The sequence below is a fragment of the Orussus abietinus genome, unplaced genomic scaffold, assembly GCF_000612105.2.
Source record: "Orussus abietinus isolate OABI.00-Male unplaced genomic scaffold, Oabi_2.0 scaffold52, whole genome shotgun sequence".
Lineage (NCBI taxonomy): Eukaryota > Metazoa > Arthropoda > Insecta > Hymenoptera > Orussidae > Orussus > Orussus abietinus.
This window is the reverse complement of record NW_019394235.1, coordinates 429,982-449,255: the sequence shown is the minus strand read 5'-3', so window position 1 is coordinate 449,255 and position 19,274 is coordinate 429,982. Positions and strand designations below refer to the sequence as shown.

Sequence of the window (19,274 nt, the reverse complement as noted above, 5' to 3'; positions counted from 1 at the left end):
AGACAGCGTTTGATATACCGTGTACATCGTTCTTGTAACACCCTGTGCAGAAGAGTTATCGGTAAAAATATGACAATGAATTAATACGTAAAAATGGGAGTACGCCACTTCTCATCCAAGGGTTTTAAATTATTAATTCCGCTGTAACAACGAGGGTAAAACGTTTTCAGCGAAAGTAGTCTTCCAGCCAGCTTCCCCAAACACTTTTTTCTCGCAACTCCTCGAAGACGACCCTGAGCGATATTGGATATTTCTCTCGCTGTCCACATCCCTCCCGCTGCAACTTCGCGCAGTTTCGCAATTTCTCTCGGGAAGAATCGGCACCAGCGGGCAAGTAGCGCAAATCGGTATTCGTCCGGCCGGCGAAATGAAATATACAAAAGAGCACCGCCGCCTCGTTACGCCCCGAAGGCGTGCCGGGTGTCCGGATAATTTCCGGAAAAGGAAAAAATATGGAAGAGGGAGGGACAGGCAAAAGGAAGATCGGGACCCGCGGAAAATAGCAGCTGCGATTTGCCCGGAAGTTGGCAGGGCGGTCGCTATCGAGCATTTTCCCCTGACAATCGGCCCTGGCTCGCGGCGGTCGGTGGTTGGCCTTTAATTTTCCTCTCGTTAGTTCACGCAGAGTTACGGCGGGGTTGCGATACGAGAACGAGCCTGGCCCCTCGTTTTCTTTCTCAATTAAAATTGTTTGTACGCGCGAGAAGCGCCGGTCGCCCGCAATTCCCGGCCCGATCACGACGAGGGCGCCTTCCGTGAATCGTGCGTTCGGCGCGGCCACCTAATGGCGGGGGTGGCGCGCGAGTTTGCGGAACGGGAAAAGAGAGAATAATTTTCGGCAGGTCTGGAAAGACGGGAAGAACCGGCGGGAGGGATGGAGGGGGAGAGGGAGGCCGATAGGAAAGCAGACAAAAGCAGCAAAGCGAGGAACTCTCGGCGGAACTGTTAGGGGTGGTATTCTCCGTCCCGGCGAGGGCCGCGAAGGGTGGTCCGGCGGCGCAGCTTCGGCTGGAGGCCGACTTGTGCTTCTCATTCGTAATTAGAGATGAGTGAGGCCAGAAAGAGCGGCGAAGAATACATTTCTCTTGAAGCGAGTAATAGCCAAAGGGAGAGGAGGCCGACCGTAAGAAAAACCGGGCTCTCTCTCTCTCTCCTCTTGGCCTCCCCACGCCCAGGCCGCGATTCCGAGAAGTCGGCGCGGATTTTCATTGCGGAAAACTTCCGCGTTGTGTCGACCTTAAGCCCTGCTTGCGTCTTCGAGGTTCCTCCCTTCTTGTGGGAGATCGGGGATTTCGGGAAGTCAGGGAGCGTGAAGTCCCGGTATTGAGGACGCTCCTGTTGTGCTGGAGAAATTACGAAATAAAGGCAGGTCCTTCCGCGATATCGGAGGGACGTCGGCACTGTCCCTTAATGGGTAAACTGCAAAAAAAATATGCGGTACATTTTTTTTGCAGAAGTATGTTTTAGAGGATGTCGTAAATTGATTGAGAAAAAGGAACTTTTCATCAAGTAAACCCTTGTGCGGTCATTGCTGGGAGTTTTGCGCAATGTTTTAGAGGTCTCTCTAGTGCTAAAAGTTGCGAAAATTGATTTTTTTTTTATCGAAAAAAGAGCCTTGTCGGGAAGAGAAAAGAGTTGCCCGTATGACCCTGGAATAGCCTAAAAATATCCCGAAAATGGATGATCGGGAATATTTGAAATCTTGCAGTTATGTTCAATGTGTATCTATAACTGTTGCCGGAACTAGAAGCTTTTCAATTGATGCAAACTTCAAAATTTACGACTCAAAAAATGAACTCTTGCATCAAAGTAAAACGTTTCTCTCCAGATGCCGTCATTTCAGTATTTTTAGATAGTTTTAGATAATCCTAGTTCCAACTATAGCCCATGCAGAGTAAAAGTCTTGTTGTTTTGAAACGTTCCAACAAATTACGTATAGCTCCAAAAAATGCAATATTTGTGCTTGAAAAAAATACTGGGGGCCTTAGAATATAGATAAACATATCTATAATATTAATAAGATGTGTAGTTTCTTTTTTTATCCCAAAGATCGTCCTACTTTTTACCCTTAACTCTAGAGAGGTTCCTTGAAACTGATGCCTTCTACTCGTGATTCCAATTTTTGTTTTTGTTTGGGATAAGACTTTATTCCTTTAAATTCATTCTCCAAATCTGTATACCGCAATACTTCTTTTTATATTTTTGCCAAACTTCAGGTCAGTCCGATTTAGAATTGGCGCAAAATTCATTCGTTAATACTTCACCGGCAGTACGTCGTTTTCAACCACGGCGATAATTTTGCTCAATTCCCTGCAATTATAACTATAACAGACGGCAGCTAATGTGAATGGCAACTACGTGTGTAATTTGTTCCCTAGTAGTAGCAGCCCATTATGCGTTAAACAGCCTCGGGGTCTCTCCCGAAGAGGCTTCACTGCCATTCGGCGTGTTGAGTTAATTATTGTTGAATTATGTTCGTGTGATTGGTGAACCGTTCAGTTATTATTACAGGTTACGGCCATCCTTGAATCCTTGATCCCGTTCAGGGCAAAATTTGTTGGGGAAAATTGAGTGTCACGAGCGCGCATGAAATCTGAATACAAGGACAGGGATGCCTAGAAAAAAGTCACGGTTTATTCTGCAACTCCTGAATTTTAATTAGGAATGTTATTCGCGTATCATCAGATGGCAAACAGCTAACCTGAGATAATTGAAACCCACGTTACCTTCTGAAGCAGAGTTTATATACCCCCACGACAAAGTATCGAGCGCAAATTGAAGGCAGAACGGAAGTCAGTCTCGAACTTGACAAAAAATGGTACTCCATTGAAGGACTGAGACATCCAACGAACTAAAAAGTTATTTTCATTCTCGACGCAGACCTGGAGTATCAACCCGAGGTTGAAATTCAAGTATTCACTTGACGGTGATTAATTTCCAAACTCTGGAATTTTATACGTTCATGCCGGTGAAAAAGTTGTGACCAATAACGAGTTGTTATTTGTCCCAATTATAAACAGCTCGTTTCTTTTACCGTGATGCTCTTGTACATCATATTCCGTGTCATTGATTATCGTCAATTCGAATTACCCGATCAGCCGTGAACGATAGAATAAATTCGATTTTGTTTCTCATATTTATAATAAAGTATTACAAAAGTTTTCCCCAGAAATTCGACCCACCATCGCTTCTTCGTGGAACCAGAAATATACCGTAAATAACATGAATTACAGTCATCCAATCTTTACTTATCACGGAGAACTTCTTGATCACTTCTGTATCGTCTGAAAATGTTCGGATTAATTTTGACCGAGTTCGGGGAGGTATTTTTGCTTCCTTAAGGTGACATGAAAGAATCGGCCTATAAAGAATCGTTGGGGCCAATATTCTCCGAATTGGGTGTACCAATTCGTTTCATATTTTACCACGTGGATATGGAGGCCCTAAAGTAGGTCCTGAAACTTATAAAATGTCATTTTTCATCCAAAATTTATTTACTTGTCATGGACTAGAACCAGCATGGCGTGGTCCGTGCACGTTTTCGATTCTTTACGCTTCTTGGAGGCTTAGAATTGAAAATTAAGAGTTTCAGGACCTAGTTCGAATAATTTAAAATACCGTAAAAATGGAATATTACAGAGTCAGATGGGACAGTGTGGTAAATACTTTCACCAACAATTGCATGCTGGCTTGTCTTGCGGTTAACACGTGTTTTTGAAGGAAAAATTTAGTTGCAACTAAACGTCACAGATGGCGACGTTGGTTCGTCAATGTAGTCATGAATTCATGGGATTTTGGTAGTTTTACATCGATCTTTTTATCATTACTTCATCAAAATGACATACAGAACCCTTCGGTTCGTATAATTTTCAACATAGACTGTAGAAGACTTCAACATAAATATAAATGTCGGTAATGGGACGCGCCAGCTTATGTTCCCACTTGAGTATTCAAAACGGCATTACCCCCAAAAAGAGTATAGATGAATTTTACTATATAGACGCCGATTAAATTTCTCAGCGCCTTTCATATCCTCTTACAACTAGACTTCCAAGAGTTGTAATCGATGCAAGTGCATCTCGAAATTCATGGCTTCGCTCGATCTCCTCGAGGACGTGAAAACTCAAGGTCCGCGAATCGTCCCTAGTCCGAGGAACAGAGTTCTTGGACAATCGGGGAATTAATCGAGCTTACTCGTTCGGATCGATTTCATTCTCCGGAAGCCGGCACTTAAAGCGAGTGGAATCTCCACGGTAATTGGAACGTGTGATAATTGGTAGATGGTCTCGAAACCGGACTTCACCTGGTATATGGCGCCAAGCTCCAGGGGAATGGGGTACATAGGCCATAGTGATTCGGAAGACCTCCTCGACTCGTACTTCGAAATTACTTCGGTCCCTTCCATCCTGAGAGCTCTTCTAACGTTACACCCTGGGCGGCTCCGGGAGATCCCTTTTCACCAGGTTCCACGGAGTCGTGAATTATTCTTCATTACCTTTCCTCCGCAAATCATTGCGCCAAGTATTGCGTATAGAACAGGGGAGAAATGGAACGAAGTCGAGCAATTAAAAAGAAATATATATTAATAAAATATGAAATGTACCCTCCTCGAGCAATTCACCTTTGTGTACAGAGGAGTATACCGTACGAAATGAAAATTAGAGATTACTCGATGTACCCCATTAACTTCCTTATAAGAACACCGAGACGCGAAACGTTGGAAATCGAGTTTCTTCGGGCAAACTTATCGAAACCTAAAGTAGAAACGGAAGGACGATTCACGGATTACGAAGTTTACTTTCGAACCCTCCAATGTTGTTAACTAAATTTCATTCGTCCCGTTTATTCCATTCATATGGGACTAACCGCACCCTCTCGTTACAGACCTCGCCACGAGAACCACGACAAGATGGACGTTCCTGCTGATCGGCCTGATGGCGGTCGGAGTGATCCGATAAACCGGAAGTTCCGGCGTCGCGAAGCACGCGAAGCCCCGCAAAATCTGTGCAATTATCTCACGGACAATTGATAGGCGAAGGAGGGCAAGAAGGAGCGGCGCATTGGCAACGGGACGGGCCGTTTTGGCAGTGGAGCGAGCAAGTGTCGTTTAACGCTCGTCGCCGTCGACGGGAGCAAGGAGACCGGAAGCACCCTACCGGAAGTCGGTAAACCTCGCCGACAAACGACCGCTTTACCGGTGCAAGTACCGACGCCAGCTCGGTACTTGCGAGATGTCGGCGAGAAATCCCGTCATGGAAGCGCACGGAGGACCCAAGTCACGAAGTGCAACGACTATCGCTTTCAGTGTAACATATTGTATAATGTGTAATCTCGTACTCTAAACGCAGAAAACACACACGGTGTCCTGTAAGTATGGAGCTGTTTGTAAGCGAATCGATACGGGGGATAAGTCGATACCGATCCGAAGTGGTCCGAGTGGACGTTGACGCACCCTATGAGACAGACGTGCCTCTTCGTCGCGCCATTTCTTCCGGTACTGTATGTAGGGCGTTTCTAATGGCTATGAAGAGTTTCCTTCATTGCGCCGTAATGACACGTCTAATTTAAATTTGTATGTTCGCCATTAAACGAAGGCAGATTTTTTTTCTGAACCGTTGCCGTCAATTTTTTACTCGTTCTCCGCGAGTCAGGGTCGCTCGCGCTGACTCGAAGGATGTTTGGAGGTACCGTGCTTATCGGCATGTCGCGGTATTACGGAAAGGATGTAAAGTGTCCTTTAGACGTTTCCTAATGCACATCCGATTATAGGGTTAGTCGGGAAAAATGGATACCTGCCGGAAAGTAGGCATTTTTACGTCGGAGAAAAATTCTGAAAAGAGGGAGTCAAAGAGATTGGGTATAATGAAATTAAACGTAATTTATGGAAATTATGGAAATGATTGGAAATTAAACATTTGAGGGTGTACGCTTATTTACGCTGATTTTTGGTAACGGAAGAAATGCCATTCGGGTCCAAGTCTTGCGAGGTGAAAATTGAATACAGTTGACGTGGAAAACCCACGCGCGACAACGACGTATAACACCTACATCCGCTCGGCTGCACGAGTTCCGGAAAGCAATATGAGCGTCAAGCAACTTGAGTTTCCGACCATGGGAAAGGGCTTGAATTCGAAAGAGATGACAATATTCCCTCAAATGTCCCTTTCCGATCAGCGAAAATAGTTGCATGCAAGCCGAATTCTGTGACGCGAAAGTTCAATAAACCCATTCCCAGGTGCTCGGATTTCATTTCCATGCACGCAATCCTTTCCTGCGCCTTCCGCCAGACGTGTCCATTTATAAATATCCGAAATTGTGCATAAGGAATTAAATTTAATTTTGTGATATTACGGTGTCCGCGATACCGCGACATATTCGAATGGCAAAGTAGCTTCAAACTTCGTTCAACTTGATACGAAGTGACCCTTACTAAAATCGATTTGTAATTTCTGTAGATCGTGCCCTAACATGGCTATTATAACTTTGGTTATCATGAACACACCAAAGGAGAGGAATTGACAATTCTAATTGAATGAAGTTTTCCTAAATAAGACATTAGACATTTACGATAAGAACCTTAAAGCGCACGACGAGGATTTTTTGTGACAAAGCACAATCCATACATAGCATAGTTGATGTTACGCTGTTTTTATTTTCTTATATTATCAGGAAGTTATGCCATAGTATTTTTGTTGTGATTTTAATCATTCTCCACGACACCCTGAGAAACTGCACAGAAGTTACGTTATAGTGTAATATAGTAATGTACACGATACAGTGCTATCATTAAGAACGTGTAATAGTGACTGAAATTAAAGAAGGAAAACTTTAAGGTATTGTAGAAATACATTAACAAAACACACGATAAAAGCTCTTTTTCGCAGTAAAATCGAAGGTAAGTAAACCCGTCCTCTCTGTTGCAGCCATTTTAATTCTACCGCTCGGTACCACAAAATTTCTGAAAAACAACCCCAAAAATATATCTTAAACCGCTCAGTCCAACTAACTAACAAAAAATGTATACCCTCGAATTTTCAAACCGGGAGTAAAGCAAAAATTTAGCAAAAGCTATTAATTTTAATTACTTTATGGCAAACAATGCAATTGCGTCGTTAAAACATTCACTGCCCCGCACAGTGCTTTGTCACAAAATTTATCCCGTACTAATGAGGCACATTTTAGCATAATTTTTGAATAAGCATAACATTTACCCCACTGCCAAAACAAATGAGACTCTGTAAAATTCGCGCGTGCGTACCTACACGAATATTTAGAAACCATATTTCCGATTTTTCATGCTTTACCTGCGTAATTTTTCGTTCCTCATTTTTTACACTCCTCGGTGAAGTATCGTGACATTAAAATGATGTGAAAGGTGGCTTTGAATGGTCAATTGCGCGGATACACATTTTTTGAAAGAGGATGAACAGAGCTATCTGAAATTTTAACATGCAACTGTGAAAGTGCCGAGACCGTTCCTGCCACTCAAAAAATACGTTTTTTTTTAACCTTTTTTATGTAACAGAGACCAAAACCACAATGTCATGTGTTTGCGGTTATTCACTTCTCGAAGGATCTAAAGTAACAACTCACAAGGAAGGTATCCCAGGTCGATCTGTCCGATTTGATTTCTTTTATAATATGTTATAGTAGACTAAAAACTAAGCTACTCGTATTTTTTTTATTTGCCATTAAACAATTTAAGAGGATGAAACCACCACCCCAAATGAGGCCTGTGAGGGGTGGCTCACCCCTTAATTTTTTTTTAATTCAGAAAATTATATTTTTTATTTCTCGTTGTGAGAAAGCTTTTCCAGGTGGATTGGTTAAAAAGTATTATGTTCTTGTGGGTGAAACTGCCAAATCGCCCCTTGACATGCCTTACTTTGGATGGTGATTTCACCCCCTTAAAGTGTTTAATGGCAGATAAAAAAAAATACGTGTCGCTTAGATTTTAGTCTACTATAACATATCATAAAAGAAATCAAATCGGAGAGATCGGCCTGGGATACCTCCCTTGTTAGAATATCAGGAAGTATGCTCACTCATTTGAAACATGTCCATCAGAAGTTATACATTTGAACCCGACGAAAAAGAGAAAAAAGTGTATCCCCGAATTTGAGGTGTACGACATAGGTAATCCGTTCAATGTACCTTCTCTGGAAGCAAAAAATTAGTTGCCGCTGAATACAGCAGGTGAGGTCATGGTCATACTATCAAAAATAACGAATCCATCGGATTTCTTGAATTTTATTTAGATCCGTTCATAATCACTCTACTGAAATGACATACGAAGTATCCCATCTCGTATAATTTGCATCGTGCGACAGAAAACAATATAAATTTAAACGTAGGTAACGCGGCGCTCAGTTTTAGATAGTCTATCAGTTGGATGGTATATAGGGATTCCTTTTTACCGACGTCGATTAAATTTCTCGTCGCCTTTCATATCACCTTAAGCACTCGAATATTCATTAAGGCCGGCGGGTGGCGAGCCGGGTTCGCACGCTTGCGGAAGGAACGATCGACGATCGGTAATGCGAGGCATTTCGCGCCTCCTGTAAGCGAGCACGAATAACGACTCGCTGTTAAAGCTTAAAGTACGGCCCTTCTCGCCCCCCGCCGTTAAGTGCCGTTCGCGAGGATCGTCGAGCCCTCGCTCGTGTAACAATCGCGGGGGCGGACTTGTCCAAGGCGGATCGGGGTGAAATTACAGGGTAGAAGAGAGGGCGGCTGCAAGAATTAATCCTAATTGCGCTCTTAGTATCGACTTTCCGCCGGAATCGGTCGAGCTTGAAACCAGAGCAGGGCGAATCCTCGACTTTCCTCGGCCACTTTTCCGGAACTTATCTGAATTCGATGGCTTTTAACGACGTTCACCACCAAAGTGGGAACGACGACTTCCACCGCTAGATGGCAATGGCATCGAATTCGGTGGGGGGTAATCAAAACTTTCTTTCTCGCTCGGATAAGGGAGATACGACGCGTAATGGGCGGTGTTTAGCGACGGTCGAAAAATATGTGCGTGCCTTACACCTATAGGACTCACGCAACGGCTAGACGACTCTGACTTGGCGTCGAAGCGTGCGTGTCACCCGACGCACGCTCCCGCCAGTTGGACGCGCCGCCTAGATTTGGCAGCGGTTGTCAAGGAGAGCTCAAATTCCTCGCGAGGAACCCGAAAATCACGAAAAAGGTGCTCCACGGGGACAACGATTTTGGACGTATTTCTCAACCGATCAAGCTCACTTTAAAGTGTGTTCATATGGGAGAGATTTTCGATAGCGCAACTCCTTCCTAGTTAAAGGAACATTCGAATTATGTCGTAAGACTTTCTTATTTGAAAATGACCACTTATCGGAAATCGCTCCCATGTAAACACGGGTCAACATTTCATCTTTAATATGAGCACTCGTTGAGCTCGATCGGTTTAGAAATACGCTCAAAATCGTTGTCCCCGTGAGGCCCTGCCAAATCGCTGGGGTGGTGAGCGCCCTTAACAACCGACAGTGAACTTTCGTGCCCATTCAGGGTTTACTCGATTTTCATACGATTTCGGAAATTGAGGCCGGCTCGCGCCGGAAGTCGTAACTTGACGGTTTTTCAAGTCGCGGATGGAGTTTCTTTGGGTTTTAAAGATCGATCAGAGCGAGCAAGTGGATCACCGAGGATCCTACCTCGATGAGCTTGAATCTTGTTGGATGTTTGCCGGTAGTTGTGTTTCATCTTTCTTGACCGTAACGTTAAGTACCTAAACATGACCGACTGCCATCTTAAAAATCCCGAGTTCGAAGTAGCGACCAGCAAATGCGAGACCAAGGCCAAAACTATGGTAGTCTTGATCTTCGTCTTGCTCTTGGTTTTACACTTTTTACAAGAACAACCACAAGACCGATTTTGCTCATCACCAACCCGGGGAAAGTACGTGGACTCCAAAATACGTCGTTAACGTGCCCATTCAAAATGGTCCCCAAGAATTTGGGTCTTCAACCTTTCATCCCTCCAAACGTCAACCCGTGATACGTGCAATCGCTGATCTTAAGATGCGAAAAACATCCCATTCGTTCCCCACTCCGTGGATCCCGATGTTCAATGCGCACAGTCGTTTGCTGTGGATAAATTAGACCTTGCCTTATCAAAGCAAATGCCCAAAGCCGACCAGGGCAAGGCGTCCTCCCCAATAGGGTAATTACTCGGTAGGTACGATTAACGCGCGCACTGGAACTTGCGGAAAATCGATTCGCGTACAAACAGCTTTATACGAATAGTCTTAGGTGTATCTTAACAAAGGATCCGCACAGCTCGTAGCTGCAGGCTACCAAGGTGGGCGGACGTGGGATCGTTCCGGGACCGAGCCACCCAGCTTCCGTAAACGCTGTTTCCAGGAGTTTAGGAGCTGGTGATTCCGACCGGATTCTTCCCTCCCGGAAAATCAGGAACTAAGCCGGGCCGAAAGTGGCGACTCAAGGGGAAAGATGGGCGAGGAAGGGCGCCGTCAAATTGTGCCAAGGTAGCTACAGGATGCGATTGTGGTATCTCCCGGATGATTCGCCGCATCATTGGCAGGACGATCGGCTTCCGGAGTAGACTTTGACTCGCTTCACCCCGGTACTTAGGGATATCCATTATTCAACGTACAACTTGTTTAAAGCAACAGGTACGAAGAAGCTCTCAGGGTAGTGTAAGGGTTAAGGTCCGCGATGGATTAAGGCGAGCTTCCGAAGCTCCGAGGCGATTCTCTTCCGCTCGGTGCTTCCGCTGAGGAAACCATTCTCCTTTCCGAGCGGCTGCTTGCCGGGAAATGTACTTGGGACCGCGGGCCAATTACCGGTTCCATTTCAATTTTGTCAGTTTCTGGTAGGAGCTAAGTGGAAATCAACTCGTGATCTTCACAGCTTAATTTTACAAAAGAATCCTTTACTTTCGAGTAAGTCAGGGGCATCGTCGAGCCACCGTGGCCGGTCGAGTATAATAGCTTGACTACTCGTTTGCGTGGAAATCCAAGATGGATGCCCCCTTTTTAATTAGAAATACTTTCCGGCCATCTCATTTCGGCAATCGGTATGCACCTTAGATTTATCTGATTATACGAATATGATCCCATGATTATATGAGTTTGTCTCTTTGAAATCGGCCACTCTAATTATGGAATCTCAACTTCAACGTTGACTCGGAGAGTCACAATTATCGATCTTCGAAACTTAAGAAAAATCTCTCGTTCAATGGTCCCCGATAATTGCAGGAAAGAAATTTAAATAAAACAGATACCTATCTCGAGAATGGAACGATCGCTCCAAGTGACTCGTATTAATACTTTGCCCCGACACGCGGAAATTCAGAATTGTCTGAGAAAATTCACAAGTCCGGTAGCTAAGCGAGAGTATTTCTTGGCCGGCACGAAGACTGGAAATAGCGAAGCTCTCGAGCGGAAGCTTTCGATTTGTTTGCCGAGCGGAGGGGAGTCTGGATTTACGGAAGGGTGAGACGAATCCAGGGGAGAAGTTAGTGTTAAAGGAGGCTTCTTTCGGTTCTTTCGATTACCGAAGCGCCCCGCCTCGCGAACGGCGGATCCTGTACATACGGAGTAAATAAGGATATATTTCTAGGGTAGATTAAGTCTAGCTTTAAAGCCCGAGCGAGGAGGCGATGCTTGCGCGCGAAAACGTCGTCCGCGAGGGAGCTTGCGAGGACACGGGGTAAATCTTAGGGATGATATTTTGACTTTAGACTAAGTGGACCTAAGTTGGCCGTCTAACGCCTGTTACGTTTAAGGGGCGGTTCGTTATTACGAGGGTATGCATGATGTACACAGCACGCGTTAATATAAGGAGGATCATTGGATAACGATATATCACTATATTGTATGTTACACAGTCATTATTTACGCTTGCGACGTTAAGTTGTGTGTTGTTACCTATCGAAAGTGGACAGGATTGAGTATAGGCGGCACAGGAGAGATTCTTATACGATTATAGACTCGCACGTGCGTAATAAAACGAGATGCGCGAAAGCGGTGAATCCCAATTTTCGGTGTCTGTTTCGCAAGTTACCCCCGTTTTTGAAATACCGATCCAAACTGCGAATTCCTTCCTCGTAGCTAATTCGAGATTTACTCGTACTAACTTACCTTTGTCCTGGTTTTCCACGGGTGAGGAACTGCATGAGGCATTTTTCCCGATAGAGGATTTCTTATATGCGTGTTTATTAGTATGTGAGTTTCTTGATGCTGCATGAGATTTTTAGCTAATAATAAAAAATAAAGAATTTTAATCATTACTAATCACGCTGTTCAAGCTTAGCAGGGATTGGTTAAAATGGTCAATTCGGTTGGATCTTTGCAAGCAAGGGCAGTATCCAAGTTTTAATCTGGCACTGTAAAATGATAACGACGAGGTCGGAATCGTGCATTGGATACAAACGGTTCAGTGGCCGACTGTTAAATAGAAAATAAAGAATGTCAGTAATTATCGTAAGCTATACAGGGAAGTTTAAACAGTAGATTCAAGACCAAAAGGAAGTACTTGTTCATTACTATTGAGCACCGTAAAATGACGATAGAATCGGAATCAAACTTTAGATGAGAACGGTTCAATGGCCGATTCTTATGCTGTGAATAAAAAGTATTAATTATCACTGCACCGTTCTTCAAGCCAAGCAGGGATTGGTTTAAATAGCAAATTCAATCCCAAGAAGCAAGTACGTTGTTAATTACGGGCACCGTAAGAACGATACAAATAAAATCGGTATCAAATTTTTAGTGCGAACGTTTAAATGACCGATTCTTATACAGTAAATAAAAAATATTAAATTTTATCGCACCGTTCTTCACGCCGAGCAGGGATTGGTTTAAATGGTAAATTCACTCCCAAGAAGCAAGTACATTATTAATTACTGGCACCGTAAGAACAATGCAAATAAAATCGGTATCATATTTTAAGTGCGAACGTTTAAATGGCCGATTCTTATACAATAAATACAAACTATTAATTTTTATCGCACCGTTCTTCAAGCCGAGCAGGGATTGGTTTAAATAACAAATTCACTCCCAAGAAGCAAGTACATTATTAATTACTGGCACCGTAAGAACGATACAAATAAAATCGATATCTAATTTTAAGTGCGAACGTTTAAATGACCGATTCTTATACAGTAAATAAAATATATTAATTTTTATCGCGCCGTTCTTCAAGCCGAGCAAAGATTGGTTTAAATGGTAAATTCAACCCCTCGGTTTCAATCCCTGATAGCAAGTGCCTATCGTTGCTAATCACTATCTGGCCCTGTAGGACAATAACGGTAGGGCTGCAGTCGGTATCGAACTTCGTATACGAACGGTTCAATGGCCGATCTCCGCATAACACGGCTTGTGCGGTTTAGTTATTGCCCACCACTACAGTTACTATTATCAGTGGTTACACGATATTTCCTCGGCGGCATGACTGATGTTGCAATACAAGAGCCACCGTTGGCATACTAACCAAGGATTAACTTCATCCCTCTTGACCCGTGCATTATTAGTTGACCGGCTATTGCGATGGGTTCACATAGTCGGATCTCGATCACCTGTCCTTGGGGTGCATGAGCTGCATGCTCTTCCTGGAATTCTGGAGATTTTAGTATAATGCCATCGATTTATGCCATGTACTTGCAAGAAGAAGGAACACCAGTTATCGGGAGATGGTAACAAAGGCTTTCCAATACAATCCTAAGGCCCTTTATATTTGTGTTAAGGTGAAGTGAAACCCCCCTCAAATCAGTCGACTTGAATACGACACTTTTTTTAAGGGTATTGGATAGAACTGTCTGAAACTTTGACACATTAGACCAAAACTAAAATACCGTCGAGCTCCAATCGCGTTCGATCGATATCCAATTATTGAAGGCTCTAATATGAGAAACGAATGGGCCAGAACAATTGTACAACAATTTAGAATACTCTGGTAATCGAGAAATGTACATTTGAACAGGATAAAGGCGAAAAAAGTGTCTTATGCACTTTTATGGTAAGACGATGGTAATACGAGGTCTTGGAGTGAAAATTTAGTTGACCTGGACATCACAGATGGCGCAGGGGGTCCCTCTGCAGTCAATTAGGGCCTCACAAACCATGAATCCGGGAGATTTCTGGAGTTTTACTTCGATTTCTTTGTAATTATTGTACGAAAAGGACAAGTGGAGTATGCCATTTAGTACAATACTCAATATAATTCGACACGGTTGTCGATATAAAAAGGAACGTCGACAACGTAGATATTTAGAAAAACCTGTTTTACCGACGTCGATCAAGTTCCTCGATGTGTTTCACTTCACCTTAAATCTCGTATCATTTTTGCATTAATTTCAGCACACTCCAATTGGAATTCAAGAAGCTGATTCGACGTGTTCTTGTAGACAAGAAAGGGGTGATTTCAAATAAGAAAGGTATGTAAAGTATTTTCATATATATGGAAAATATAGAGCCGAAGTGCTTAGTTCACATTGTTCAAGAGAAATGTGTCAAGAAATATTTGTAACGTCTACTTGGATTATTCAGATGTCTTGTTGTTATCCTTCTTATAAAAAGTGCAGCATATTCGGAATACCAGTTTGTTTAAAATAAATAAAACATTATGAAAAAGGATGAGAACGAGTAAAAAACTCAATGAAGACATAAAAACTAACAGACTTATGTATTTCAAACTGTCGGGAAAAATTAAAACCAAAAACTGCCTCAAACTTTATTTTGATTGAAAAATAATCTAAGATAGCGATTTCATTAAGGAGCAGGTCATTTGAAACGGAGATATTCTAATTTACCCCTATATTATCTAAATAATCATCCTTATAAAACTGTTAGTCTTTTCTTTCGTTAATCTCTTATTCGATGGTTTCGATAAAACGCTTTTTACCCTCATAGACATTAATAACAGATAATTAGCTATCTAAATTCGTATCTCTGTTACGCTTTTTCTGGGTGATACAATTATTTTTTCTTATAATTCTATAATAACTCACAGTACAGGAATAATCAGATAAACATCAATTTTAAGTCTTAAAATTTACTTGCAGTATTCAAAAATGTACATTCAAAGTCACATCCATCTTCACTGTTCCGAATTAGCAACATGGCATTACGATCTATAATTTCATATCCCGTTTTATATTCCGATAATATTCGCCAAATCAAACCATAAAATTGAAATGCAATTGAATAATTTAAATGATCCACTCTAAAATTTTGACATATTTTAACCATGATTGCAACAAATTAAATACACAATGAAAATTCGTTTACAAGTCAACACTATATTCTCCTGTAGCCAAGTCCAAAATGTTAAAATTGTGATTCGGCTACAAATGGTTGGCTGGTCATTCATTTTTACTATTTGTGGGATTACGAACTAGTACTAGTAGTTCTTTAGATACTCCCGTATTCCAAATGACCAACGGTACTCCTTATATGCTGTACTTCCTCGAATCATAAAAGTTAGGTACCCATTGGTTGCTCGCGCAACCGGGATCGAGGAACTTGCGCATCTCCGCAACTTTCCGCGATTTTCGTCCGGAACGAATAAAGTCGATCAAACTCGAGTTCTCATCTCCTTCCATTACTCTCTTTTCCTCTGCTATCGAAGATATGCCATTTGATCCGTGTATGCCATTTCCGGCCGGTCTCCCTCGGAGCATCTCAAGAAGGAACGGCAAGAAAGCGCGCGCGGAAAGGTCCATTGTTCGATTCCTCCCGGGCGACCGTCGATTCCCCCTTTTTTTTATATTTTCCGAGGAAGACAATCGATACGGAAAGATGATCTCGGCCGGTACAGGGAAGCCGGCTGATTATCCACCTTCCGCATTGTGCGAAATCGCCGAACCCTCGACGGGCGGCTAATGAAAAGTCGACGGGGCATAGGCCCGGCCACCCCGCTCTTGATTACCCCTGTTATTTCGACGATTATTCCCAGTAACGGAAGCGACAAGTGAATTCAATTATTTCGTGACAACGCCGAGTCGCCGTCACGGTTTCCTCGTTCCCCGGTCACCCGCCGGCCTCGGGAAAGGGGAGAAAAAAAAAGGAGACAAGCCAGGAAACCTCGGCCCTTTGCCAATTTTCGCGGAATGTCAAACACCCTCTGTCGAGGGTCGAAAAGGAAAATCTCGACTGCTCGAGGTATAACTCGTCCGATCCGGAGCAAGGGAGGAAAACTCCCTGGAACGGGCGTAACGAGCTGAAATTTTCTCGGTTTTCGCTCCGCGTTTCGAGGAGGAAGACGAAGGCAGAAGGTCAGTCGACGAACCCTTCGCGTACTTCGCGAGCAGACCCTGAAAACGCGTGCAAACGTGAAATGTAAAGGGCACGAAGAACGAAATGCCGAAAGCGCTTTTTAGCTCGTCCGAGTAGCGACCGCCCCTTCCTGCGAGCGCGTTTTAATACATTTATTAAAACCCGTCTATTCAAGGACCGCGATGTGCTAGTTTTCCAACGGTTAACTCGACGTTTTAAAAGATATACTTACCCCAAGACTCAAAATCGCGGCCGGGTCTGCGGTATTTTTAAATTTTCAAATCGCTTCCGGCGCCCGGAACCCAGCGGAACACCTTTGAAACACGTATGAAAAGCCTGTAAACGAAACGTATCTTTGGAGAAGTACGTAAAGTCGGTCAAGAAACCCTAGGTGACATCCAGTAGCTCCGGAAAATCGGCGGGAATTGTGGCATAATTAGCCGGATTGCGAGGCAAGTACAGGGAGCAAAAGCAAATCCCTTTGCGGTAGTTTCGAGGTGCACTTCGGAGGCACTTCGGCCCGTGTTTTGCGCGTTTTCTCCTCCTCGGAGGCAGTCGTCGGGGTCATTCTCGCTTTGAGAAAAAATTCAAGAGGGGTCCTGGATTTTCGCGGACCCTTTTCCGGGTGGTCGCAAGGATTAGGACTTATTGTCCCGAGGGATTCGTTGTTCGGTCGCGCGGCCGAGTTTCCTCGAGCCGCGGCCTCGCGGAGTTTCAAGAATCGCGAAAGACCCCGTAAATCCTTGATGAGCCCGAAGTTGCGAGGCGGTAGGCATTGTGGCACATTATGAATTAAATTTACCATCCACTCGGGGCCCGGCAGCCGCGGTACTCGGCTCCCCTTACTTTACTTTATAATACGGTCCATAGCCCTGGGCCGGCTGCCGCCCCTCCACCCCCGCCACCCCCTCCGCAGGGAGGGGTTCCTTCAAACGTCTCGGCCGGCCTCTCTTTGGAACTTGGCCCTTTACGAGTGCCATTAAGAGTGCATCTACGTAACCGCGGGAGGTTATCCGCGTTATTAGAGGCGCGCCGGTCCGTTCCCGCAGGATCTCGCCCCGCTCCCGGGGGACCCGCCTTTCCGGGCCCGCCGGCCGGGAAGCTCGCCGGAATCGGGAGAATTAATTAAAACGGAATGCCCAACTTCGACCCCCGGGTTTCGTTAGTTGCGTGCGATCGGAATGGCTCGTCCCGGCGAGCCGCGGTCGCCGCTCCAAAATGCTGCGCGGAATACCGGAGGGGAGTTCCCGCGATAGTTAGGAATTCGAATTGCGATTTTTCCTCCCGGGATGTAACGAGAAAATAATGCTTTTCTCCTTGAATTTGAATTTCGTTCCGTATGTTCTCGAGCTGAAAATTTCAACCTCTTTCGAATCTCTAGTTGTAAGCTTCAAATGGGTTTTGAGATAACAAAGGAAGGGTAACTTTTGTACAAATGAGATCGCATTTTAAGCCTTGAAAGTGGCAGATATTTCCGTTTCTTCTCCTCATTGATCTACAGTAGCACGTACTTTTTATTAAATACTTCGAGTCGAAATTTTCATCCTACTCGGAGCCTCTAATTATAGGTCTTAAGGTGAAGTAAAACACGTCGAGGAACTTGATCGATGTCGATAAAAAAGATTTTTCTAAATGCCTACGTTGCCGAAGTAAAACACGTCGAGGAACTTGATCGATGTCGATAAAAAAGATTTTTCTAAATGCCTACGTTGCCGAAGTTCGTTTTTATATTGACAGCTGTGTCGAATTATATTGGGTATTGTACCAAATGGCATACTCCACCTGTCGTTTTCGTACAATAATTATAAAGAAATCGAAGTAAAACTAGAGAAATCCTCTGGATTCGTGCCTTCTGGGGCCCTAATTGACTGCAGAGGGACCCCCTGCGCCATCTGTGATTTCCAGATCAATTAAAATTTCACTCCGAGACCTCGTATTCCCATCGTTTTAGCATAGAAGCGCATAAGACACTTTTTATGCCTTTATCCCGTTCAAATGCGAGTTTATCGATTACCAGAATGTTCTAAATTGTCGTAAAATTGTCCTGACCCTTTCGATTCTCATATCAGAGCATACGATAATTGTATATTGATCGAAGTATGAGAGCTCGACGCCATTTTGGTTCTAGTCCGGGCTAAGTTAAAAAATTGTTTTCAAAAATCCAAATTTTGAATATATCAGGACAATTCTTAGATGATCAAGAGTGATGTGTCAAAGTTTCGGACGATTTGATTTAATACGCTTAAAAAAAAATGTATTCGAATCGACTGATTTGAAGGAGGTTTCACTTCACCTTACGGTGATATGAAGGAATCAGCTTACATATATCTGACAAGTCAAATCATTGGTAACAGTATTCCCCGAATTGGGTGTACCGACTCGTTTCAAATTTTACGACGGGAATTTAGAGGCCTTAAGGTAGGTCCTGAAACTCATGCAATTTTATTTTTCACCAAAATTTATTTATTTATCATGGACTAGAACCAACATGGCGTGGTCCGGACACCGTTTCGATGTTTTACGCTTCTTGAAGACTTAAAATCGAAAATAAAGAGTTTCCGGACCTAACGCGAACAACTTAGAATACCGTAGAAATGGAATGTTACAGAATCATATGGGTAAACATAAAAAATACATTCACCAACGATTGCAAGAGAATGCTGACTTGTGTCGGGGCTAACGCGAGTTTTTAGAGCAAAAATTTAGTTGCAGCTAAATCACAGATTGCGATGTTAGTTCTAAACAGTCCTTAGAACAATGAAATCGCGGGATTTCGACAGTTTTATATCGATCTCTTCGTCACTACTTTACCGAAATGACATATGGAACACTTCATTTCGTATAATTTCCAACGTAGAGGGTAAAAGACTTCACATAAATATAAATGTCGGTAACGTTACGCGACAATTAATTACCACTTCAGTATTCAAAATGACGTTACCACCAAAAAGGAGATAGATGAATTTTAATTTATCGACGTCGAATAAATTTCTCAGCTCCTTTCCTATCATCT

The 19,274-nt window shown here is 43.4% G+C and overlaps 1 protein-coding gene across 1 annotated transcript in view; it reads left to right on the top strand.

Annotated features, from left to right (window-relative positions):
• Positions 1-4,965, top strand: part of LOC105704426 (lachesin) — a 125,791-nt gene extending 120,826 nt beyond the window's left edge. Inside the window, exon 11 of the mRNA XM_023434939.1 lies at positions 4,885-4,965. Coding sequence (XP_023290707.1) covers positions 4,885-4,958 — 74 coding nt within the window. The 3' untranslated portion in view covers positions 4,959-4,965. The remainder of the gene's footprint in view (positions 1-4,884) is intronic.
• The last annotated feature ends 14,309 nt before the right edge of the window (positions 4,966-19,274 follow it).